General features: G+C 39.3%; 1 protein-coding gene across 1 annotated transcript in view; it reads left to right on the top strand.

Annotated features, from left to right (window-relative positions):
* The window catches only part of ASAH2 (N-acylsphingosine amidohydrolase 2), a 65173-nt gene extending 40839 nt beyond the window's left edge, over positions 1-24334 (top strand). The window contains exons 12-20 of the mRNA XM_008689663.1: positions 4582-4697; positions 5767-5861; positions 7542-7581; positions 8355-8450; positions 11528-11623; positions 14050-14196; positions 19161-19220; positions 22089-22177; positions 24145-24334. Coding sequence (XP_008687885.1) covers positions 4582-4697; positions 5767-5861; positions 7542-7581; positions 8355-8450; positions 11528-11623; positions 14050-14196; positions 19161-19220; positions 22089-22177; positions 24145-24334 — 929 coding nt within the window. The remainder of the gene's footprint in view (positions 1-4581; positions 4698-5766; positions 5862-7541; positions 7582-8354; positions 8451-11527; positions 11624-14049; positions 14197-19160; positions 19221-22088; positions 22178-24144) is intronic.
* Positions 24335-25361: the final 1027 nt, after the last annotated feature.

The following is a 25361-nucleotide window of genomic DNA, read 5'->3' as shown; positions in this document are numbered from 1 at the left end:
GTTCGGTTGTTTATTTGCTTTCATTTTTCTTTTCTTTTTTTAAAAAGATGTATTTATTTATTTGAGAGAGAGAGAGAGAGTTAAGCATGGGGGGAGGAGAAGAGGGAGAGGGAGAGAAAGAATCTCAAGCAGACACCTCACTGAGCATGGAACCTGATGCAGGGCTCGACCTCATGAGCCTGAGATCACAACTTGAGCTGCAACCAAGAGCTTGGGCATTTAACTGACTGTGCCACCCAGGTGCCTCTCTGTTGTTTCTTAATGTAAGGGTTTATCATTATAAATCGTCCTCTCAGAACTTCTGTTGCTGGACCCCATAAGTTCAGGTATGCTGTGTTTCTAATTTTATTTGTTTTGAAATCTTCATTATTTCCCTTTTGATTTCTTCTTTGACCCATTAGTTGTTCAGTAGTGTGTTGTTTAATCTCCACGTATTCGTGAGTTTTCTAATTGTCCTCTTATTATTGATTTCTAGTTTCATCAGAAAAAATAGCTGGTATGATTTCAGTCTTCTAAATTTGCTAAGGTTTGTTTTGTTACCTAATACATGATCTCTCCTGGAGAGTGTTGTATGCACTTGAGAGGAATATGTACTCTGCTGCTGTTGGATGAAATGTTCTATATGTGTCTGTTGGGTTCATTTTTTCTAAGGTATGGTTCAAGTCCAATGTTTCATTGTTGATTTTCTGTCAGGATGATCTGTCTATTATTGAAAGTGGGGTAAAAATATCCCTACTATAATTGTATTGTTCATTTCTCCCTTCATATCTGTTTAATCTTTGTTTCATATATTTAGGTGCTCCAATATCAAGTGCATAAATATTTACAATTGTCATATTATCTTGATGAATTGACCCCTTTATCATTATATAATGACTTTCTTTGTCTCATTACCATTTTTTATTTAAAGTCTTTTTAGTAGGACATAAGTATTCTTCTGCTCACCTTTGGTTTCCATTTGTATGGAATATATTTATCCAACCCTTCACTTTAAACCTATGTGTATTTTTAAAGTGACGTGACCTCTTGTAGGCTGCATGTGGTTGGATCTTTCTTTCCCCCATTCGATCACTCTATACCTTTTGCATGGAGAATTTAATCCATTTCCATTTAAAGTAATTATTTAAAGGTTAGTACTTACTGATGCCATCTTATTAATTGTTTTCTGGCTGTTTTGTAGTTCTCTTGTTCCTTTCTTCCTCTCTTGCTGTCTTCCTTTATGATTTGATGATTTTCAGTAGTAGTATGCTTTGATTCTTTGATGTTTTGCACATCTACTATAGGTATTTGTTTTTTGGTTACCATGAGGAGTCCATAAAACATCCTATAGTTATGACAGTTCATTTTAAGCTGAGAATTTAACTTTGATTGCATGCAAAAACTCTCCTTTTATCTCCTCTTCCCATATCTTATGTTTTTTGATGTCATAATTTGCATTTTTTATATTGTGTATCCATTAACAGATTATTGTAGCTTTAGTTATGTTTAATACTTTTGTCTTTTAACCTTCATACTAGAGTTCAGTGATTTATATACTGCCATTATAGTATTAGAATACATAGAGTATTCTTAATTCAATTATCAACTTCCCTTTTCCAGTGAGTTTTATACTTTCATATCTTTTATGTACTAATAGTATCCTTGTATTTTAGTTTGAAGAACTCCCTTTAGCATTTTCTGTTCCATAATTCATGTAGGCTTTCTTCACTCTTTTTTATTTTTATTTTCCTCCACTGATTGTATAATTTCAAATGATTTGTCTTTGAATTGACAAATTATTTCTTCTGCTTGATCAGATTGGCTGTTGGTACACTCTACTGTGTTGTCATTTCATTCACTGTATTCTTCAGCCTCAGAATTTCTATTTTTTTAAATGTCTCTCTGTTGAATTTCTCATTTTGTTCATATATTATTTTCCTGATTTTGTCTAACTGTGTTCTCTTGTAGTTGTTGAGCTTTCTTAAAAAAATTATTTTGAGGGGCACCTGGGTGGCTCAGTCAGTTAAGCATCTGCCTTTGGCTTAGATCATGATCTCAGGGTCCTGGGATTGAGCCCCCTGTTGGGCTCCTGGCTTAGTGGGGAGTCTGCTTCTCCCTCACCCACTGCCCCTCTCCCCTGCTTATGTGCAGACTCTCTCTCTTGCTCTCAAATAAATAAATAAAATCTTTAAAAAATTATTTCAAATTATTTGATGACAAGGCATAGATCTCCATTTATTTGGGATCCATTGTTGAATAATTACTGTGTTCCATTGGTGGTGTCATGTTTCCTTGATTTCTGTTGTTTCTTAGGAAGCCTTGAATTTTGTCTCTGTGTTTGATAGAGCAGTCACTTTGCAGACTGGTTGTTGGTGGGGCAAGACCTTTACTCGTGGTGTGTGCAGGGACATTGGATGGGTGTGCTGTGGCAGTTCCAGATCCAGGGCAGGGCCAGTGGAGTAGTGTCCATGTAGTTCTTTTCAGCCTAGGTCAGCACTGGTGAAGATTGCGTGGCTGTGGGTGTCTGCAGCTGCCATCAGTGCTCTTGGGATCCCATGGCTGCTGCTGAAATCCTCCTGACCTCTTTCCCTGCTGGGGCATATCATGGCGAAGGAGATCTCTCTTGAGGCTAAGTTTGGCTCGCGGGTGCCCTCACAGTAGTGGTGGCACTGATGGCTGATGCACGAACACCCATGGATCAGTGACAGATCTGAGATCTGGAGCAGAGGTGCTCATAGAGCGTGGGCAGCTCCAGGGTCCAGGGCACTGGCTCTCTAGTAGTAGTAGTGGCTCTGTGCCTGAGTTGTGGGTACATGTGGAGCAGCCATGGAGCTGGGGATTGGAGCACATGTGCTTGCAGAGGATAGTGGCTCTGGGGTCCTGATGGAGCACAGGCACACATGGTACTACCATGATGTTGGGTTCTGAAACATGGGTGTGGATGGAGCAGATGGAGCTCTGCAGTCAGGGGCACACTTGGGGGTGGGGGCTGACAAACCTGGTCCCAGGGTGATGCACTAGCAGCTTTGTATGGGTGAGGAGCAGCAGCATCTCGTCCCCTGGGGGGGGCGGTCAGTCCATGGTGGTGGTGATGGTGGTAATGGCCTTTGGTGACCTCAGTCACAAAAGTTGCTGGTGTCCTCTGTGGAGCAGGCTGCTGAGGTCTGTGCCAGTGAAGACTACAGGGTCCTCTGCTGTGAAAACCACAGGAAGTCTTCCATGGGGGCTGTTGAATGACAGGGGCCGCTGGGGTCCTCCATGGAGTAGACCAGTGGGCACTGTGATGGCACCTGCCATACAGCTGATACTGAGAGCCTCTGCACTTCTTTGTTCCTCTCTGTTTCAGCTAAGTTAATCCTTCCAGTGGTCCTTTCTGTGTGATTAGTCCATGTTTCACTCCATAGGTTCTTAACTGGACTCTTGAGCCTCCCTGGGACTGTTTTCATTTGCGAGTAGCTAATTGTGGTTTTCTGTGGGGTGACAAGGGCTGATATTTTCTATTTTCCCTCCTTGCTATGTCACTATCCTCTTTTTTCTTAATATGGGCATTAAAGCTATAATTTTCCCTCTAAGCACTTCTTTCGCTGCATCCCATAAGTTTTGATATGCAGTGTCTTCATTTGCATTTATCCAAAAGCATTTTCATATTTTCTTTTAATTTCTTCCTTGACCTTGCTTAATTTCCACATATTTGTGGGTCTCCCAAATTTTCTTCTGTTATTTATTCTTAATTTCATTACATTGTGGTTGGAAAACACACTGTGCGTGTATTTATTTCATGGCCAGCATACAGTCTCTCCCAGACAGTGTTTGTGCGCTCTTGAGAAGAGTGTCTGTCATGTTCCTGTTGCATGGAGGGAGGTACGTGCAGGTACCTGTTACATACACTTGGCTTCTAGTGTTGCTCACGTTTTCTATTGCTGATCTTCTGCCTAGTTGTCCCGTCTGTTACTGCAAGTGGGTTATTCATGCTCCAACTATTACTGTTGAGCGTCTCTTTCTCCCTCCATCTCTGTCAGTTTTGGTTCATGTATTTTGGTGCTCTGTTGTTAGGTCCATGTATGTTTATAATTGTTATAGTTCCCCAGTGGATTATAGATTCTAAGTTCATAAGTTTCAGAGTTAACATAACTTTTCCCCAGATTGTGGCATTTAGGGGTAATTTTGTGTAAATAATTAAGTGGGGAGTTAGGAGAGGCTTTTTCTGTGGACAGCAAGCCAATCAGTACTTCAAGTTGGAGGTGTCATTTTTAGTTTTTAAAATGGGGAAAAAAGTGATTTCATTCATAGATCTATAGTTAGTTATATTGTATTATTTTTATTTGCAACATGGATGAGGAAGAGCAATGGAAACAAAACTTTAAGGATGTTGAACAAAATATGATCTTTTATTCTATCAGCCACAATGGGGATCTAATGAAATAACGACTCCTCTTTTAGGATGAACAGGAAATTTTGCCTCTTTTGTTATTCAAACTGTTTGGAATTATTGGGCAACAAACTTAATAAAACTTTGCAATAAAGGCCTTGTTGCGCATTTGTCAAAGTGATGTCATTTTTCAGAGGGTTGGAATTCAAATTAATCCTAACATTCCTAAATAGGGACAACAGTAGGGGATCCATTTTGGGACAGTCTTCGGGATCAAATCTTGGGCAAGCCCTCTGAAGAAATCAAAGAGTGCCATAAGCCAAAGCCAATCCTTCTTCACACTGGAGAGGTAATGCATTTTTTACTATCATGGTAAAATTAGTATATTGATGAATTGTCAGAGACAAATGATAGATTTTTGTTGACATGGGAGTTCCACATCAAATTTTTAATATTAAAAATATGTAAAGAATCTAACTCTAAGGAATAAGGGGTTGATTATTAATTATTATTAAATATCGTGATTTAGAATATATAGTAAATAACTCGAACAACGAAAACAGTGGAAAAGGAAGAATTCAATCAACATCTATCTTATTCAGGATTCATTTATGTTGACTCCAGGACAGGAGTTCACATACAATTCTCTGCAGAAAAAAGCATCCTCAGGTCATATAAAAAGGGACATGTTCATGTCTCAGTTGTCTATCAACTCAGACAACATGATTAACTAAAGCAAAATTCATTTTAATACGTCTTTGGACCGTGGGTTTTCACATTCTAAATGTCAAAAGATTGTGTAGTGTTTATAATATAAATTATTGATATAGAAAACATTTTTGAATAGAGTTTTTTTCCCCCTAATATTCAATTAAAATTCTTCAGGAAGAAGAAAGAGAGGAAAGGAAGGAATAGAGGGAAATCTTCTACACTAATCTGACTATGGAAAAGGATAGATTGTCTTGGAGAAAACTTGGAAAGTAAGGCAAGACTTGGTACCTGCAAATTTAAAGTGTTATGAGAGTAAAAAGAGAAATCATTAAATTAAGCTGTTTCAAATGTAGAATTACTTATCCATCTTGCTAAGGATAGTCACCACAGTGCTCCAAGAGAACCCTTGGTTGCCTGTTACACATGGTCATTCTATGATGCCAGATCCACCAAAAACCTCACTGATGAGAAAGGAAGTCCAGGGTAATGGGGCATTGCCATCTGAGATCCATATGTCATGACCAAGATAGAATATTTCATATTACCTCATTCATTAGACAGAAAATCTGTGATAGTAGGATGAATCACCAAGAACAGCTGGGAACATTATAAATCCTTTAATAACGGAATGTCTGTGAGCATCATCTGTCTCTTAGCCATAGAAAGAACAGTATTCCTAACACAGTTTTCATGTTTTGGGTTCTTAGCTGACAAAACCTCATCCCTGGCACCCAGATATTGTTGATGTTCAGATTATCACCATTGGGTCCTTGGCCATAACTGCCATCCCTGGGGAGTTTACGTAAGTCCTTCTTTGTTAACTTTGTAGTTAAAAATGTCATCATTGTGTATGTGTTTCTGTTGGAATCACTTCTTCTCATGGGCAATAATTCTGAACTGACTCCTTTGTATCTCACTCTGCCATTTTGGCAAGAGTGACAAATATTCCAACCCTCTTTTGGGGGGCCTCTGAAGAGTCAATCTTTTGATGTGTATTTCTAGTGGGTAAATGATAGCAAACATAAACATTTGAAAAACTTATTCCAAATGTAAATGATGTTGCACATTATTATGTCAGTAGAAAGATGTGAAAAAGTATCAAAATACAGATGCTTGAAACAGTTCAAGTATTAGAAGCAGGAAAGGTGGTTTGAAATCTGCTCCTTATGCAGTCTTCCCTATCTTAGTAAGTGGCAATTTCAGATCTTTCCAGTTGCTCAGGCCCTAAATCTTGGAGTCATCCCTGAATTCTCTCTCTTTTCAATTTCCCCCACTTTCAATCTTGCAGCAAATTCTGCACATTCCACCCAACACTTTCTATCACTCCCTCCCTGGTCTAAGCCACCATTAGCTGTCCCCTAGATTACTGCCATAACCTCCTGTCTCACCTGCTTGCTTTCTCCCTTACTCCTCTGTAACCTTTTCTCAACGCTACAGTCAGGGGAATCCCTTTAAAACTTAAGTTAAATCAAGTCAGGGCTCAAATCTCTCCAGTGGCTTCCCATCTTACTCCAGGTAAATTCTTAAACCCTTACAACATCCTACAAGGGCCCTATGAGATTTTTCCCTCTGCAACCTCTCTGATATGATCTTTCATACCCCTCTCCTCCTTACTCACCCCTACTTCAGCCACCCTGGCTTCACTGCGTTGCTTCAGTGCAATGCATTGCTTCAAGCATTCTCCTGTTTAAGGGCTTATGAACTTGCGGTTCCTTCTGCCTGAAACACTTACCCTCCTCTTATCCCCATGGCCGACTCTTTTATTCCTTTGGTTCTCTGCTCAGATCTCTGACAGAGATACCTGTTGTGCTGACACTATATGACACTGTCCTCACCACCATCCCCACCACCACCATCACCACCACTGCTGCCACATTCCCACAGCATTAGCCCCAGCCTCATCATCACAAGAACCACCACCATTGCTTGTCATCCTTACCCTGCGTTATATTCCCCATAGCACCAACTGTCATCTCACTTCTTTTTTTGCTTGTTGACCAGCTTCCCTCCCTGGAATGCAAGCTTCCTCCTATTGAATCCTTAGCATTTAGAAGTGGGCTTCTTCTGTAGTAGGTGCTGTGTTTTATTGAAGGATTCAGTGAAGGAACAAAATGATAAATTCTTCCTAGGCAGGGGCAATGCATTCTCTACTTGCCCCAGTTTTTACTAACATAGAACACGAACAGTATATTTTTGCTGAGTCAATGAATGGAAAATGATTGTAGTCTTTGCCAGTGATATTCATTGATTTTCTTTGCCTCCTGCAAGTTGTCTTTTTTCAGTTTAGGATTTATTTTCAAGATAGGACAGTTAGGGACAAAAAGCTCAACTTTGGCTTTGCATTGCCATAGAGCTCCTACATACTTTACCATATTGTGTTATGTGCCAGGATCATATTTGTCTTGCACTACAAGTTTGTCTGTATTTTTTGCCTACATTCTGAGTAGAAAAACACTTAGATAATTCTGTTTTCTTGACTCAGGACCATGTCTGGACGAAGACTTCGAGAGGCAGTTCAAACAGTAAGTTAAAAATGAAATAAAGTGTTTATACATTTATATTTGATGAAGAGAAAAGAATCCCCTATTCCTATGGTCTGATACCTTTTAAATTAATCTTTGCTGAAATGAGTAGAGTTTCAAAGTTCTTGAAAGTAATGCTTAGAGGTCAATAAGAAATATTAGTGGTATAAAAGCAAACTTAAAAAATTATGAGGAAACTAGAATCAGGTTTAAATAATTTATTGTTTTTTATATATCAATAATTTTAAAATTAATAATGGTTTTATGGATTAAATAACAAATCACCCTAAGTACCTTAATATCATGAAGTCCTGTCTAAATAAAATCTAACACGTGTTAGGAGTTCTGTATTTTATCTGTATCTATTTATATTCAGGAAGCATTGTGAATGGTTCTAGAAAGACCTAATCAACAGAGGTCTTAGTACTTGGAGTTGGAAATAACCACTATGGTTAGTTAGTATCGTCCTATTATTCTTTTTAGGAAATGGATAAAATATCTGTATTTTAGTTATAAGAAGATTCTACAACTGTAAATGTAATCACTAAGATGTCTGTAGATCCATTGACTTGCCCAACCGTAGTGTGGTGTTGGCTCTTACTTTTCCTCAAGGACTCATCGTACTTCTGCATTCCCAGGCAGTTTTGATCATTACGAATGATGTTAGGAGAGCTGCTGACTCACATCTATGATTGTGTGTTAGGTATATCTGGGCCAATAAAATACATTATGATGGAGAGTAATTTTATTGAGCTCTATGTTTCCCCCACTAGGAATTTGCAACCCATGGCATGCAGAATATGACCATTGTTATTTCGGGTCTGTGCAATGTGTATACACATTACATTACCACCTTTGAAGAATACCAGGTAAGGTGAAAAGTTCTTGGCATTTAAATGAACTATCCCCTTGTAGAGACTGTTGTGTCAAATGCAGGTTTTCTCTCTAGACTTCCTTAATGGTGTTTTCGAGAGATGATTTTGTTTTGGGACAGAGGAGAGAATGATAAGCCGGAGGTTGTATTTGGGAGTTCTAGGTTTGCCCTGTCCAAGTTCAAGTCAGAATTCTGGTCTCACTGACGTCTACTTTTTCTGAAATAAATTATTTTGTCTGGAGTACTGGTAATGAGCCTGGGTGGTGACATACAACTTTCCTAACTCTGTCCATGGTGCTTTTGATGCCTGAAGTTTCTGTAGAATGGAGGAAAATTTTCACTGATAGCTACTAATTATTTAAAAATATTTTTAAAAATTTATTTATTCATGAGAGACAGAGAGAGAAGCAGAAGGAGAAGGACTTGATCCCAGAACCCTGGGATCATGACCTGAGCTGAAGGCAGACGCTTAACCAACTGAGCCACCCAGGTGCCCAATAGCTACTATTTATTGAATGTACTAGCCAAGCACCTTGCAAATGTTATCTTCAGTCATCTTCACAGCAAGCCCTGGAGTAGGGGTTTATTATATCCACGACATAAATTAAGAAACAAAGCCTCTGAGAATTTAAGGGAGGTAATGTTTCTTGTTTGCCAATAGTGCAGACAGTAGCTCAAGTACTTTTTTAATGGTAGTAGTTAAAAATGCAGGAACAGTCTAGATTCCCAAGTTCATGTTTGCTGATGTATCTGCTGGTATATCTTGGCAGTCCACACAGAGGCATCCAGTCCACTTTTTGACAAATGTCCAGTGATGCCAACAGTGGCGTCTGCCCTGCTGTCCTCTGTTGACTTTCCCTGCCTTCTAGGAAATTCTGTTGAATAAAGGTTCTTAATTGGGGCAAACTTGGATGGGAATACTTTTCCTTTATCCATTTTTTTTTCATTTCTCTGTAACCGTTATGTAGAATTTCCTTCAACTGGGAATGTAGGTGACAAACGACAATAATATTGGCAGTACCTCTGACTTTGTCACCCATAGGAACCACAGATATATTTTATATCACAGAGAGTTATTGCAGATTTGGAAGTAACTCCACTCTCATCACTATTTTAAATCACAGTAGTTATTAGATCTGCTACTAGATCTTGTTACTCAGTAAAGAAGCACAAACATTACTTGTTCAATAAAGAAGAACAAACGTTGGGGCACCTGGGTGGCACAGTGGTTAAGCGTCTGCCTTCGGCTCAGGGCGTGATCCGGCATTATGGGATCGAGCCCCACATCAGGCTCCTCCGCTATGAGCCTGCTTCTTCCTCTCCCACTCCCCCTGCTGTGTTCCCTCTCTCGCTGGCTGTCTCTATCTCTGTCAAATAAATAAATAAAATCTTAAAAAAAAAAAAGAAGAACAAACGTTATCCTATCACAAAAATGGTTTTTTATTGTTTGATTAAATATATTTCAGTCTAACTGGTTTTCTTTGCCAACAATGTATTTTACTTTATACATTCAGGAACATTTACTCTGAGGGGTCCATAAGCCTCAACAGATTGTCATAGGAGTCCTGGGCACAAATAAGGTTAGGAACCCCTACAACTTCTCTCAGGGACATGCTCCTGCAAGGATTAATATTAATTAATTTATTCACTAATTAATTCAACAGACATGTGTTGGGACAGATACTGTACTAGGCACTATCTGGGCATAACAATTAGTAAAAATCTGCCCCTCCCCTCAAGACTACTAGGATTTATGATCTAGTGAAAGGCAGGAAAGAGCAGGTAATCACATTGCTGTAAAAGGGATGTACAGGGTTAATAGGAAAAGAAAGAGAAAGTTCACTAGTCTGTATTGGGTATTAGAGAATGGAGACTGGAGGGTTTTCTGGAAGATGTAATCTCTGTCTGAGTTTTTGAGAATGAGTAGGGCTAGTTAGGGAAAGAAAAGTTAGGGAGGTGTCCTGTATTGAGGAAGCTATCCATACAAAAGTCTGGGGGTGCTGAGTTAGTACGTTTGAGGGGCCATAATTAGTTGAGGGTAGTGAGACAGGGGCTAGTTGATGGGGAGGTTTTAGCTGATGGAGCATCTTTTATGCTATGGTACAGGGCTTTACCTCAATAAGGAAGGTTTTGGAAAATGGCAGTAGAATTCCAAGGAAGGAGTGTTCTGATCAAATTTTGGTTTAGAAATGTCACTAGGAAGACAGTGTAGAAAAATAAATTGGAAGGGCAAGGGTGGGGGCAGAGAACTGAGTAGGAAGTTATAGTTATGATCTGGGTGAGAACCAAGGGTTTGGCCTCAGTAAGATTGGGAGAGAGGAAAATGAAATGAAGGAATTCAAGAGATTCCAAGTAATGGTAGCTTGGAGACTTCCTGGATGTAGGATGAAGGAGAAGGAGGAGTCTAAGATGGCCAAAGGGTGGCATTCACTGGGATGAAGAACGCTGCAGGGAGAGCGGGTGTCTTTGGAATAATGAGTTCCACTTTAGATTTGATGAGTCTGAGATTCCCGTGAAACAGCAGGAGGCTTGCAGTTCAGCTAAAGGAGATGCATCTGCTTCTATTTTATAGCCATATAGTGGTTAAATGTCCTTCTCCACACAGTACCATCATCCCCAATCTCCCCAGGAGTTACGGAGACTCTCATTTTCCCTCATTTCCCCCCTCCTGCTATGCTCTTTGAGGGCCAACATTTATATTGCAAGTACTTACGATAGACTTAAGCTTAGGAGCTATTCTGCTCTCTCAGATTAGATGGGGCGACAGTCCAAATGGCATAAACTGAGAACCGACTCCATTTAGCAAGTAGTTAATGGGAGCCATTTACTTTAGCTGGCAAATGGAAATGCCCACCGCCCTTTGTCAGGATTAATGTTATTAATTAATAATTAATAATTATTAATAATAATATAATATAATAATAATTACTAATAATAAATAATAATTAATGAATTATGCCTGTTTGAATTATGTGAGATGTCCAACGTCACCCCTCTCCTAAGATGTGGCACTTCCGCAAATGGTTAGAGATACATAGAACAGTGTAAAACTCAGCCCTGTCTCTCCTGCAGGCTCAGCGGTATGAGGCGGCATCTACAATTTATGGACCCCACACTCTGTCTGCTTACATCCAGCTCTTCAGAGGCCTTGCTAAGGCCATTGCTACGGTAATCAAAACTTGTAGGCATGTGTGTCTCAGGGGTGGGGAGATGCAGGGGAAGCAAAAGAAAACCTTAGCTTTAAATGTCCAGTTTTTCCCTTATTTTTATTTTTCAAAACCTTTATTTTTAAAGTTTGCAACTATGACATATCTCTAAGAAACAAAACCGTTAGTAAATTCAGATACAGTTAACATCTTTGGGTAGTGACAGCTTCGTTCACATATATGATCTCATATTACCCTCCTGATTACCATGTGAAAGTAGGGAGGTATCATTTTCCCCCCATTTTTCAGATGAGCAAAATGGTTTGGAGATGGAAGTCATCGGGCTTACTCTAGCCGGGGGTTGAACCAGTGTTCTCGAGGCCTGGCCAGAGTCTCTCCAATCTCTTAATGAGTTGAGCAGATCATTCCTTCTGAGATGCCCATTTCCCCATATTGTAGCATCTCTGAAATGGCGATATGTCTTCCAATCAGAGGAGTTTTATGACTATGATTAGTAGCATGTTTTTACTTTCTCAAAAGCAGTAGCACTTGCTATAATCACTAGAGGCTTAGATGGGATGAAGTACAACCTTGGAGTGCGTACACATTGCATCGATCTAGGGTACGTGCACCTCGACAAGTTGACTTAGAAGAACTCCAGTCGTGGACCTCTTCCTTTAGGGTGCAGGTATTAATGAAGCTGATTCTGGTGTCAGAAGATGAGCCAATAAGCAGAATAAAGGGCTTAAAATCATCAGCAGATCTTTATATAATCCCATATGAGCCCCAATAAAGGCTGGGACACAATTACCACGTAGTGAAGACAACGGAGCCCATTCAGAGAAAGAGCTTGGTTATATTGAGTGGAAACAAACAACACAGCTGCTTGTGAGGGTCAAAACAGTTGAATATGGGCAATTCCATATGCCTCCACCTAATTGCTGACCGTACGAAGTTTCACGACCGGGTATCTACTTAGGATGCATCTTAATTGCCTGATGATTGTTTTATCATAGCATTCCTCTCAGTTTTAGGTCTGATCCTTTTTTCCCCCCAAAGTGGAACTGCTTTAATTTTCATCATAAAAGCTGTAACTAGTTATAGACTATTTAGATTATACAGTAAAGTATAAATCTAGAACCCATCCCGAGAGACGGCCACTGTTTTCACTTGCTTTGACTGTCATCTATAGTTCCTCCCACGGAAATAGTCTTCAGGTTTTATAGTGAAACTTAAGCAGAAAGTGTGATTCATTTTGTAGAAATTTGTATCACAGCCAGTGTTATGGTTCTGTAGCTAAGATTAGCCATGTGATCTCGAAACAAAATACCAAGTATCTCCCAGCTTATGGTCCCATTTGTGAAAGCGGAAGGCCAGCAAATAGATGTCATGGCCGTTGAAAAAGATTAAGTTGTTAAAGTGAGGATCAGTGTCCATTACGAAGGACTACTTAAAATTTGAGATTAACGTTCTGATGATACTATTAAAGGTGACAAATGTGGAAAACATAGATTAAACCAGTCAGGGCATATGCAGATCTTAACTTTTAAGCTAAAAGTGTATTTATTATATTTTTTAATTAGCACAAAGAAGGATTTAGGGGGAAAAAAGCTTGGTATTGACTCTGAGTAAGAATTTTTTTTTGTTTTCAAGTTTTTATTTAAATTCCAGTTAGTTAACATACAGTGTAATATTAGTTTCAGGTGTAGAATTTAGTGATTAATCACTTACATATAACACCCAGTGCTCACTTGGACAAGTGCACTTTTTTTTTTTTTTTGGAAGATTGGTAGGGGAAGAAAGGGATAAAGAAGGGGGGGTAATCAGAAGGGGGAATGAAGCATGAGAGACTATGGACTCTGAGAAACAAACTGAGGGCTTCAGAGGGGAGGAGGGTGGGGGAATGGGATAGACTAGTGATGGGTAGTAAAGAGGGCACGTATTGCATGGTGCACTGGGTGTTATACGCAACTAATGAATCATTGAACTTTACATCAGAAACCAGGGATGTACCGTATGGTGACTAACATAATATATATAAAAAAAAGTAAGATTAATTTTTAAAAATTAAAAGGAAATCACAGTGTCATGGTAGAAAGTCTTACCATGGGTTAGGCTCCTCTCCAAAGTCACACAATTGAAAAATGACTATCCCAGAATCTAAACTTATATAGTGTTTACACTCTGATCTCTGGACTGCATGGTCTGAGGGAGCGAAAGTGTTGTCTACGACCCAAACATTCCTCTAGTGACAAACGTTTAAATTGTGGATGCCTAGACTCACATTTTAGCAAAGTTGCCCCACATTTTGTTAAAGCTGTTAGCTCTTGGAGAGATGATGTGTGTGGATGTTTCCTTTACTAAGGGCATTTCTGGGAGGTTGGGGACTGGGGAAAGGGGCTTTGACTCTACATTGTGTGGTCCTTAAGCAAATGTTCTCTGTTCTAGGATACAGTAGCCAACCTGAGCAGAGGTCCAGAGCCTCCATTTTTCAAACAACTGATAGCCTCGTTAATTCCTAATATTGTGGATAGAGCACCAATAGGCAAAACTTTTGGGGATGTTCTGCAGCCTGCGAAACCTACATATAGAGTGGTAAGGCTCCCGAAGAGATCTTGGAATCTTCCAGAAGCCTGTGTCTGGGGATGGGGGGAAGATACTGTCTAATGTCAACACCTGCCTGTAATCATGCTGTAGACCAGCTGTTAGCAACGATAATTTTGACAATTGTTCTTAACTGTGCAGAGCCTCTGCAAACATGGGAATGGGGAAATATTTATTTTGCAGGTGGTAATGACGTAAAATCAAATTTCTAAAATCCAAGTTCTTCTTTTCTTCTTAAATGGATGGTCATGGAACCATTTGCTAGAGCTCAGAAAAGTCTCTCAAATCAAGGACAGGAAAAGCACGTAGCAATGAAGCAGGACTTGGACTATTACTATTTTATATTTATCTTGTGTCCTGTGACTTTGCTAAGTCATTTCTTAGTCCCAGTAGATTCTGGGCAGGGGATGTGGATTCCTTAGAAATTTCTACATACAGTATCATGTTGTCTGTGAATAAAAGCAAGCTCACTTATTCCTTTTTGGATTTCTTTACTGGAGGCCTTTATTTTATTTTTTTCCCTTAATGCACTGGCTGGAATCTTCAAGACAATCTTGAAGACACGTTGTAAGACTGGGCATTCTTCTCTTGTTTCTAATCAGGAGGAAGAGTATTCAGTTGTTAAGTATGATGTTTTCTTGAGGATTTTTGTAGATGACTTTAATCAAGTTGAGAAAGTTCCCTTGTATGCCAAGTTATTATTGTTATTTTTAATGAAGAATGGGTGTTGGATTTGTTTCAAATGCTTTCCTGTCTACTGAGGTGATCATGTAGGATTTTGTCTCTTACTCTATTAATACAGCATATTGCATTAGTTGATTTTCAGATATTAAATAAATGCTCTTTTGTAATGGTATAGAATCTTTTTTATATGTTGTTGAATTTGGTTTGTTAAGATTTTGCTGAAGTTTTATACTCATGTCCATAAGGGATATTTGCAGTCTTCTTTTCACGTGTTAGTTTTGTTGCTTTTGGTGTCAGGGTAACACTAGTCTCAAAGAATGAATTAGCACGTGTTTCCTCCTGTATTTTCTGAAAGTGTATGGAAAATACTGGTATTATTTCTTCTTTAAATATTCAGTCAGATTTATTAGCAAAGCCACATGGACCTTGGCTTCTCTTTATGGCAAAATTTTTATTTACTACTCCAATTTCTTTACTTACAAGCCTATTCAGATTTTCTGTTTTTTTCTTGAGTCAGTTATGTATCTCTCTTGGCATTTAGTTTGTCTTGAGGAATCTGCATCTTTCTAAAATTATCTAAAAATCTTCCTAGGCATTTGCCCGTTTTGTGTAAGTTGTCTATTTTGTTTGGATAACGTTCATAATATGTTCTTACAATCCTTTTAATTTCTGTATGGTCAACAGTGATGGCCCTTCTTTCTTCCTGATTTTGATAATTTGTGTCTTCAGAGAGCTAGCTTTTAGCTTCCTTGATTTTATCTGTTGTTTTTCTGTTTTGATTTCAATTTTCTGTTTTGATTTTTGCTCTGGTGTTTTATATTCTTCCTTCTGACTGCTTCAATTTTATTTTGCTCTTCTCATTTCTTAATGTGGAAGCTTAGGTTCTTTTTAGGTTTTGTGTAATTTTTTATTCCTCTGTTGATTTTTTTTGACCATATATATTTTTGATTATTTTCCTAGTAGTTGCTTTAAGGACTTGAAAAGAAAAAAGAATTCTGATTTTCCTCTCCACACTCTCTACTTTCAGCACTTCCGACAGCAGCTGTGTGGACATTTCCCCCACACCAAGCAATTCTCCAATTCTCTGCAGACATCAACTTGGTGTCCTATGATTCAGTTCAATTCTGACACTATCTGCTTGGGGTTGGCATTTACCTCACAAGTTAAGGGCTCGGTCCCACAAGACTGTACTCCTCCACCCCCACCCCCTCACACGCTTCGAAACCAATGGTGAATCTAAGTCGTCATCTCTGCTTCTGACTGATTGGCTACAAATTGGAGATTCCCATGAGCCCCTCCTTGGGTTAAATAACTTGTAGGAACAGGCTCACAGAATTCAGGAAAACAGTTTACGTACTAGGTTATCAGTTTATTATACATGGATTACAACTCAGCAACAGTCTGATGGAGGAGAAGCAGAGGGCAAGGTATGAGGGAAGGAGGGCCAAGCTTCCATGACCTATCCAGGAAGGCCACCCTCCCAACATCTCCATGCATTCACCCATCTAGAAGCTCTCTGAACCCCAGACTTTAGGGACTTTTATGCAGGCTTCATTAAATAGGCACAATTGATTACATCATTGGCTATTAATGATTAATTCAACCCTCCGTCTTCTTTCCCCTTCTGGAGATTGGGGGGGGTTGGACTTGATAATTCCAACCCTCTAATCACAAGGTTGATTCCCCTGACAACTAGCCCTCACCCCCCCCCATGTTACCGGAAACCCTGAGCCACTGGTCATCTCATTAACATACAAAAAGACACACCACTTTGGGGATTCCAAGGGTTTTAGGAGCTGTGTATCAGGAAATGGGGACAGAGACTATATATATATATATATATATATATATATATATATATATATATCTTATTCTGTCATAGGGCTATAATATGCATCTCAATTAATTGCACTCTACTTCAATATAATACTAAAAATTCTAAAAAATATAAAAAGATTGCTCCAATATATTTTTCCTTTCTCATCCTTTGTGATATTGTTGTCACATATATCACATCTATATATAAATGCAATAATACAATATTATAACTAATTGTCTTATATAATCTCACACCTTCTAAAGAGATTAAAAGAAGATATGAAGAGCATATTCATAGAATATTTTAAACTTAGCCCACATATTTACCCTTCTGGTGCTCCTTATTGTTTCTTAGGAATTCGAACTGTTATTATCATCTAGCGTCATTTCCTTTTAGCATGAAGAACTTCCCTTAGTGTATTTTTTTGTATGACAGCTCTGTTAACAACAAATTCTCTCAGGCTTTATTTAGCTGCAATGGCTTTATTTTCCCTTTATCTTTGAAGAATAGTTTTGCTGCCTTCTTGGTCGAGAAATGGTTTTCTTTTATCACTTTGAGTATGTTATCCTGTCACCACTGTTCTTCACCCTCTAATGAGAAGTCAATTGCTAATCTTATTGGAGTTTCCGTGAAAGTAATGCATCATTTTTCTCTTACTGCTTTCAAGATTTTCTATTTGTCTCTGCCTACCACCAGTTCGCTACAATGCATCTAAATGTGACGTACTCTGGGATTATGCTCTTCGGGATTTGCTGAGTTCCTTGGGTCACAAGTTAATATTTATCAAGTTTGGAAATTTTTCATCCATTATTTCTTCCAAAAGATTTTTCGTTTGTTTGTTTCTCTCTTTCCTCGAATTCTGGGTCTTCTGGTTTGTGAATGCGGGTACACTTGATGTCATGCTTGTTTCTGAGATTCTAGCAATTTTTCTTCAGTTTTTTTTCTGTCCATTCTTCAGACCAAATAATTTATATTGATAAATTCTAGTTCACGTCTCCTTTCTTCTCATATTTGCTGTTAAGCTCTTCTAGTGAATTTCTCATGTCAGTTGTGATTTTCGGCTCTAGAACATCCGATACATTTTTAAAGATTACTTCTTTTCACTGAGTTTCTCCATATGTTAAGTCATTAACATAAGACTTTTCTTTAATTCTTTAAACACGATTTGTATTAGTTCTTAGAACATCTTTACAACAGCTGCTTTGAAGTCTTTTTCTGTTAACTACAACATCTGGGGACACAGAAAGGCAGTTTTGATTAGACTTTTTTTCCCCCAGTATGAGTGATATTTTCATGTATGCACATCCCATCATTTTTTTTTGTAGAATACTAGATGTGTTTTGATACATTGTAGCAATTCGGGATTCTAGCCTGACCTCCCCACCCCAGAGTTGTTGTTTTTGTTTGTCTGTTTGCTCACTGAACACTAGAGTGGACCAGATCAGTAACGTCTGTCTCTGTTGCAACGTGTGGCTATTGGATCTGCTCTGTTTTTTTGTTTTTGATTTTACTTTTAAGTCTGGCTCTCAAGTGTTGCCCCTGTGGTTATATAACTTAATGTCCAATCAAATATTGATCAGAGTGTGTGCTTAGATGCTTCAGGGAGTAAGAATTTCAGTTTCTGCTGATAGGTTCTTTTCCTGGTTTCGGGTGGTTCTCTTCCCTGCATGCAGATTTGAGGGGAACCTTCTACAGATGTCCAGAGTTCTCTGTATGTAGCTCTCCTCTCTCTGGTACACTCTTGTCTCTATTACTCTACCTTGTGAACGTAAGACTATTTGACCTTCACGGACTCCCACAGCTATTCTTTAATTTAGACCAACCGCCTGGCTTTGCTTGCGCTCTGCCTCCTCGTGCTGTGAACTGCACACTCTGAGGGCGTTAGGCTGGAGCAATTGCGAGGCTCGTTTTGTCTGTTTTCTGTCACTCGAGGATCACTGTTTTCATCGTTTGATTGCTTTCCTTGCTCTGCTGTCTGGAAAGCCATGGTTTAATGCACATTTGTCCAGCTTTGTCATTGTTTCCGGTGGGAAGGTAGGTACACACCTGTTATTCCACTTTGTATCTCACACGAGCCAGTGTCAGTGCAAGTCGTTCACGGGAAGTTTTGACTGCTTTGATTTGAGTCAGCCCATTTCCTGTATGTGTGTCTGAGGGAAGTGTGAGACAATATCAAAGGCTGAAGAAGCCATTTAAATGCCTTGTCTTCATCTCTATCTGAATGTACTAAAAACAAATTCACTGGTGAAAAATTCTTGAGTCACTTCCCAGCCAAAAATTCCTATGTCTGTTGTGGCAAGGGTATGTTCTCTAATATTCTCTGAAGATAACTCACTTGATTAAATAGGATAGAATCAGCACAGGTGCCCAGAATCCTAGAACATTTCATAAATCATGGCCTAAATTTGAGCATGGCAAAGAATAAACTCATCACGTGAGTTTGTATCTTCAGGGAGAAGTTGCTGAAGTCACATTCGTAGGCGCTAACCCGAAGAATTCAGCAGAAAACCAGGTAAGAGTCAAAGATTCTTCTGACGGATTTAAATCCACTTTTTAGTCTTCGTTTGAATAGCCTTATAGAGGTTAACGACATAATGATAAAATGTTCCGACTTGCTTTTCATCTTACTGTTTAGGTGTGTGGAAATTTTCAGTAAGAAGAGTAATGTGGAATTTAGTCTGGGGGAAGAAAAGCACAGGAAACGTTTAACTGGGTCTGTCTAGGTTCACATATTGCACAAAGCTTAGAGAGCTACGCTGTCCCTTGAGAAGATACAAATTTCAATACAATCCCATTTATGTATTCCGATTTAGAAACTCTACAAAATTGGGTCAAATCACCAAAGGACCAAAAGTGAAGTATATCTTTGGTTCCTTCCTCCCCCCAGTTCTGGCTCCTCTCTTACTCCAGAACTGCAGCCTCTGGTCCTACGTCCAGTGTTGTGGAGTGACCATGGACCCCTGGGGGGGATGTCCCACTGGCTTGGGGCCCTGGCCCAGGTGCTTTATGTTATCTTGCATTTGCCATTAACTTACTCTTTACTGCTGGCACTAATGGGATATTTATTTATTAATCTTGAAAAATGGCACATGAAATACATGTTTAATGTAAAAACAGACCATATAGAAGTGCTTAAAGTCGAATGTGAAAGTACCTCTCTTTCCATAAACCTTTTCAGAGGCAATAATTGCTTATAGTTTGTTACATGTCATTTCATACTTCATTGTTTCTATCATATGTAAAGTATACATATGTATAATAAAATACACGCCCTTAATAAAATGAATTCGTTTTACTCCTCTGTAACTCCTTTAGAATGTTCTTTTAATGGGGGCACCTGGGTGATTCAGTCAGTTAAGCATCTGACTCTTGATTTCAGCTCAGGTCATAATCTCAGGGTCGTGAGATCAAGGCCCACATTGGGTTCCATGCTGAGCATAGAGTCTGCTTCAGATACTCTCTTTCCCTCTTCCTCTTCCCCTCCTCCACTCTCTCTCTCTTTCTCTCTAAAAGACAAAAGAATGTTCTTATAACTACACAAGCAATAACTAGGCATATTCTAGTTGTAAAAATTCAAACAATAAAGAAATATGTAGAAGAAAAAGAAAGTAAGTATACGAAAGTGATTTCAAGGTCATATTTTTTAGTGTGGCTGAGGATGCACTTACTGTATCCATGAGCCATCCTTCCCAGGACCATTGTTACTTATAACTCCAAACACCTTCCTACCAGTGAACCTTCCATTTCTGTTCATTGAAATATCATTACTGCTCTAATAACAATTGTGGCAATACGACATTGTCAAATATGACACTGGGGAAAAATGTTTGACTGCTTGGAAAGTCAACATGCACCTGTTGGAAATAATTTCTCTAGGCAGTCAAACTATGCCATAATATTTGCATGTTTATGGCATTGTTTTCTGAAGATATCAAAGTATTATGGCAAAATGGCAGGATTAGCTATCTGTTGATATCCTTGGGCTGGAGAAACACCATCATCGTTATTGCCTTGGAGAAGCAGGACAACAAAATGCTTAAAGCACTGTAATGAGAATAGAATTGATTTCTAAGAAGGCTCTGGGACTCCGCATATGATAATTTCCACTCCCTTTTATTGTTAATAATCCTTACCACCATTTATCTAAGGTTTACTCTTTGCAGGCACCAGGTGAAGCACTTTACATACATTACTACATCAATCTCATTTTATTCTCCTTACTGTCCATTGGCTTACATTTTATTGTCCCCATTTTACAGATGAGGAAACTGAGGCCAGAAAGATTAAGTAACTAGTATTAACTAATTGTGTATCAGGTAGAGATTAGGGTTGGGAAGGGGAAAGGATAGTCACATAGTTTCCATATGCAGTGGTCTAGACTTGTTCTCTGGTCTACACTCTACACCTGTCCAGCGAGGGTTCACCCAATCTCCTACTCTGTCTACAGCCTCCCCGATGTCCCTCTGCCCTAAATGGCCAGAAACCCTTCTCTTTACAAGTCACCATCATCATGAAAACTTTATTGAGTATAACCTATCTGTTGAGTAATTAGAGTTTTAAATAATCCCACGGCCCAGGTGTGAGTGATCCATTCAGCAAAGTTTTATTTGAACACCTGTAATGGATAAAAGTGAATCAGATACAAGTCCTACCCTTAAGGGCCCACAATCTAAAGATTTTTGAGGAAAATTGGAGATTTATGGTCTCTGCCTCTTTGAATTTGTTATATTATTCAAATTTGTGCTTAATTTGACATGGAATTCTTGGTCTGAATTGAATTATTGTAGCAATTTTCCAATGGGAACAATAAAACCTGCTTTTGATGTGCTTTCTGGGAATCCATTATGAGAAATTACAGTGATTGCTTTTAGCACCCTAGGACAGGGAAGATTTATGCATCCTTTCCAGTTCTTTCACTCGAGAGGTATATTTACTCATAATTCATTTACCCAGAGAAGGAAAGATGAAGAAACTTTCCTATTTTCCCTCCTAAGACTTGGCGTGACTAGAGAAGGTCTTGGAATATAGATCAATAAACATGTCATGAAAAGGTTTGACTTATGCCTTTTTCAAAATTGCAAGTTTCATTCTATCTCTTCTCTGCCCCTATTTGCAAAATTTGCTATCAACTCTAAAATTATGATCATCCAGTTTTCTTTAAAAAAAAAAAGGTCATGGTGTGTAATAGCCTGGATGAATTAGCATTCTGAAGACATTGCGTGGAATGTGAAGAGAAACACCTAAGAATTTGGATGAGATTCTAATACATTTTCACACAAGGTATTGACAGGTCGGCCTACAGTCCACAAGGGATGTATTTACAGGCAAGTTCCTTCTATGACCGTGTGGGGTCTCATCAGTTATATTAATTACATTTCAGACCCATCAGACCTTCCTCACTGTCGAGAAATATGAGGCCGCATCAGCAATATGGCAGATAGTGCATAATGATGCCTCCTGGGAGACTCGGTGAGCATGTCTGTTGGATATTTTGTCTTTCAAGCCTTGACAACAGTTGGTTAGTAATGCAGGGAAGACAAATGGGAAGCCTGGCTCAATGCATGATATTAATGACATCAAATTCCCAAGGAGCCTTCTGGCCATATTTAGTTGATTTATTAGACTTCATTTTGATTCTGTTTTTCTGCAAAACAGTGTGGTGTGTGCTTCTGGAAGATTAGGTGCTAATGAGGTTATGGCCTCCATTTTTGTAAACATCTGTTAGTTTTGTTTTTTTTCCACGGCCACAGACATTACCCCCAAAGGCTGGCTGGCCTTCCTGCAAACTGGCTGAAAGGCATACTGGGGTGGAGGTGTTGCTATAGGTCTATATTTAGAACCTGACGTTCCTTCTGGGAAAATCACGATCTATACGCAAAATGTATCGTACTTGTATACGTGGTCAATGATTCTTTATTTGAATTACTAAAACACGAGATGCTCCAGTGTTTATCTCTTCCTGACTCAAGTAAGGAAGGAATTTGCCGATAGAGTTCCCTCAGAGACATATCTCTGTGCCTTTGGTTATCAAATATCTGAGCTGAATGCATATATTGAAGTTTTGAAAATGTGTCTGAAATAAGAAAATATTTCTGCTCCCAAGTGTGTAAATTTCACACCGCACAACAAGTGGGCAAAAGTTTTGGCAATTTCTGTCTAATTTGGATCACCTTAAACTAAGTGATGGGTTGCATGTTGGTTTGCTCCCCATGGTTAACCGAAAATCGAAGTTTGAACATACTGTGCCCCCTTTGATAATCACACATAAATATGGACATACATTTTCCTCTGATCTTTAGGACTCTAGGGTATTGGTCATTTTAAAACAAATAATAAATACATATTTATTGTTAAAATAAGGTTATGCAGATTATAACCATTTTTTATTATCTAAATAATAAAAAACGATGATTTTTTTTTGAAAAGCCCCAACTCAGAATAGCAGTGAACATGGAGGGCATGGATAGGCCTCCTTCCTGTTCACCAACAGCAGTATCATCACCTCTGTCATGAGAGCACTGGGCCCATCCTTGAAAAACACGGAATGTTGAGAACACCCTCTCTGCCCTGAGCACTCACTCTCTACACCGTTGGACATCCGTTAGCCCATTGTATCTCGCTTTCCTAGAAGGGTATCTGAACTCCTTGTAGTGGTCTGCAAGGACCGATGCGAGCTGACTCCATCTGTTTCTGTCAGCTCAACCTCTGTGCCACAGCCCACTGCACCCTGATCCTACAAGAGCATTCTGTTCCTTCCCTGCACCCTCTGCTTTCCCGCTGAAGCCACTTTGCATCTCTGTTCCTTCTTCCTGGAATGTATCTCCTCTGGGGATGTGTGGGTTCAGTTTAAATAACATCTCCATAGAGATACCGCTGCCTTATTTGGTTCATTTCACTTCCCACGTTTGAGATCATTTGTTGATTTCTTGTTTGTTGCCTTTCTTCCCCCCCTTGCCCCAGGGGCCTGTATGCTCCATGGAACTTTGGGCCATGTCTGTTGTGCTCACTACTGTATCCTCAGACCCCTAGAATAGAGTCTGGCACAGGCGCTCATTAAATATATACTTTGAACAAATGTGTCAGTCGACACAGAGGATGACAAGGGCAAGAGGAATGTTCTAGCAGTTCTCACTCAGGAGACGTCTTGTATTCTGAGTACCAGGTGAGGGAGGCTCCCTGGGGTGGATTGTGTTTGGGTAGTTAGAAAGGTAGAACAAGTGAAACTGTTTCTACAAATGGCTATTTCCTAAAGGGTCTATTCCAGGCAGTAAGTATTTGTCCCTGTTTTGTTCATTGCTGTATTCTCAATATCCAGGATAGTGCTTTGGTTAGGGTAGGTACTCCCTCAATATTCATATAATGAATATTCATACATTTTTCTAATCACACATTTTTAAGAGTAAAACTCAGTCGGCTTGTTTGTCTTCTACCAACAGGTTCTATTGGCACAAGGGACTGCTGGGTCACAGCAATGCCACGATACAATGGCACATTCCAGACACTGCCCAGCCTGGGATCTACAGAATAAGATACTTCGGACACAATAGGAAGCAGGAATTTCTCAAGCCAGCGGTCATACTTCCATTTGAAAGCACTTCCGCTGCCTTTGAAGTAGTAACTTCTTAACGAAGAGTTGACAGTTCATTGAAAGAGCAGCTACACTCTCTAATTTATAAAAATGATTTCACATGAATGTAAACTGTGACGATGACTTGGATAATTGTCCCTGTTGGGGCACAGATAGTTTACTGTAAGGGACAGAGGGGTGTGTGCGTGTGTCCAGTTTGTCTTGCTCAGGAGCTTCGTAGCCTGGGTGGTCTAGAGACTAACGCAGAACTTCCCTCGGGGCCTGCTGGCTGTTTGAAGGAACACGTCCCCTCAATATGAAGCCTCTGAAAAGTGAGCGAGAGTGGTTGAAGATGCGTGAACAATGGTACAACTATTTATGTATAGAATTATTGAATATTCGTGCTGGGAAATTATTTTGCAGATGGAAACAATGAAGTTTTGCGGATTTAGCATTAACAAAGACTTCAGGACTTCCCCTCCTCCCCCAACTCCATCACACCTAAAAATATATAAACACTGACCATAAATGTATATGCCCAATGAGAGAAAATTAGTGTGGAAACTAGCATGCCGACTCTTCTGTCTTGAGCACAGCCTCGCAAAGCCATTACCCTGGAGTCGATGTACCTGATCCAGATCGGTTAATGCTGGTAAATTATTTCTGGCATTGCCTTCGGAGGCCAATCACAAGAAAGTCAGACCTGTAATATTTTGATCATGCCTTGTGTTTCCCTAACTGCCCTTATCCCTTTGAGTTGTGTCTCCTCTTCCCAAGACTGGTTCTAAGTGATTTTGACTGTTTTCACTAATCACAGTCACCCCCAAAATACAAGTTTTGCCATTAGTCTAGATATTTAAAACAAAAGTGTTACTGGATTGGAAGGGGGTCCTCGAAGGACAAGCTCTAAATTCATTGATCTGTTCTTTTCTCACTCACTTACTCATAGACCTGCTCAATCAAAGAATATTTATTAAGACCTACATACCCAACATTGTGCTAGTGCCTGGCCCTGACGATTGTTGTGATCATATTTGGGATGAATGTGTTAGTGTCAATTTATAAAGCAGTAATCTTCAAGTCCTA

This window comes from Ursus maritimus, unplaced genomic scaffold (assembly GCF_017311325.1).
Source record: "Ursus maritimus isolate PB19 unplaced genomic scaffold, ASM1731132v1 scaffold_7, whole genome shotgun sequence".
Classification (NCBI taxonomy): Eukaryota; Metazoa; Chordata; class Mammalia; order Carnivora; family Ursidae; genus Ursus; species Ursus maritimus.
Note: the sequence above shows the minus strand (reverse complement) of the source record. Positions and strands in the feature narration are given on the sequence as shown.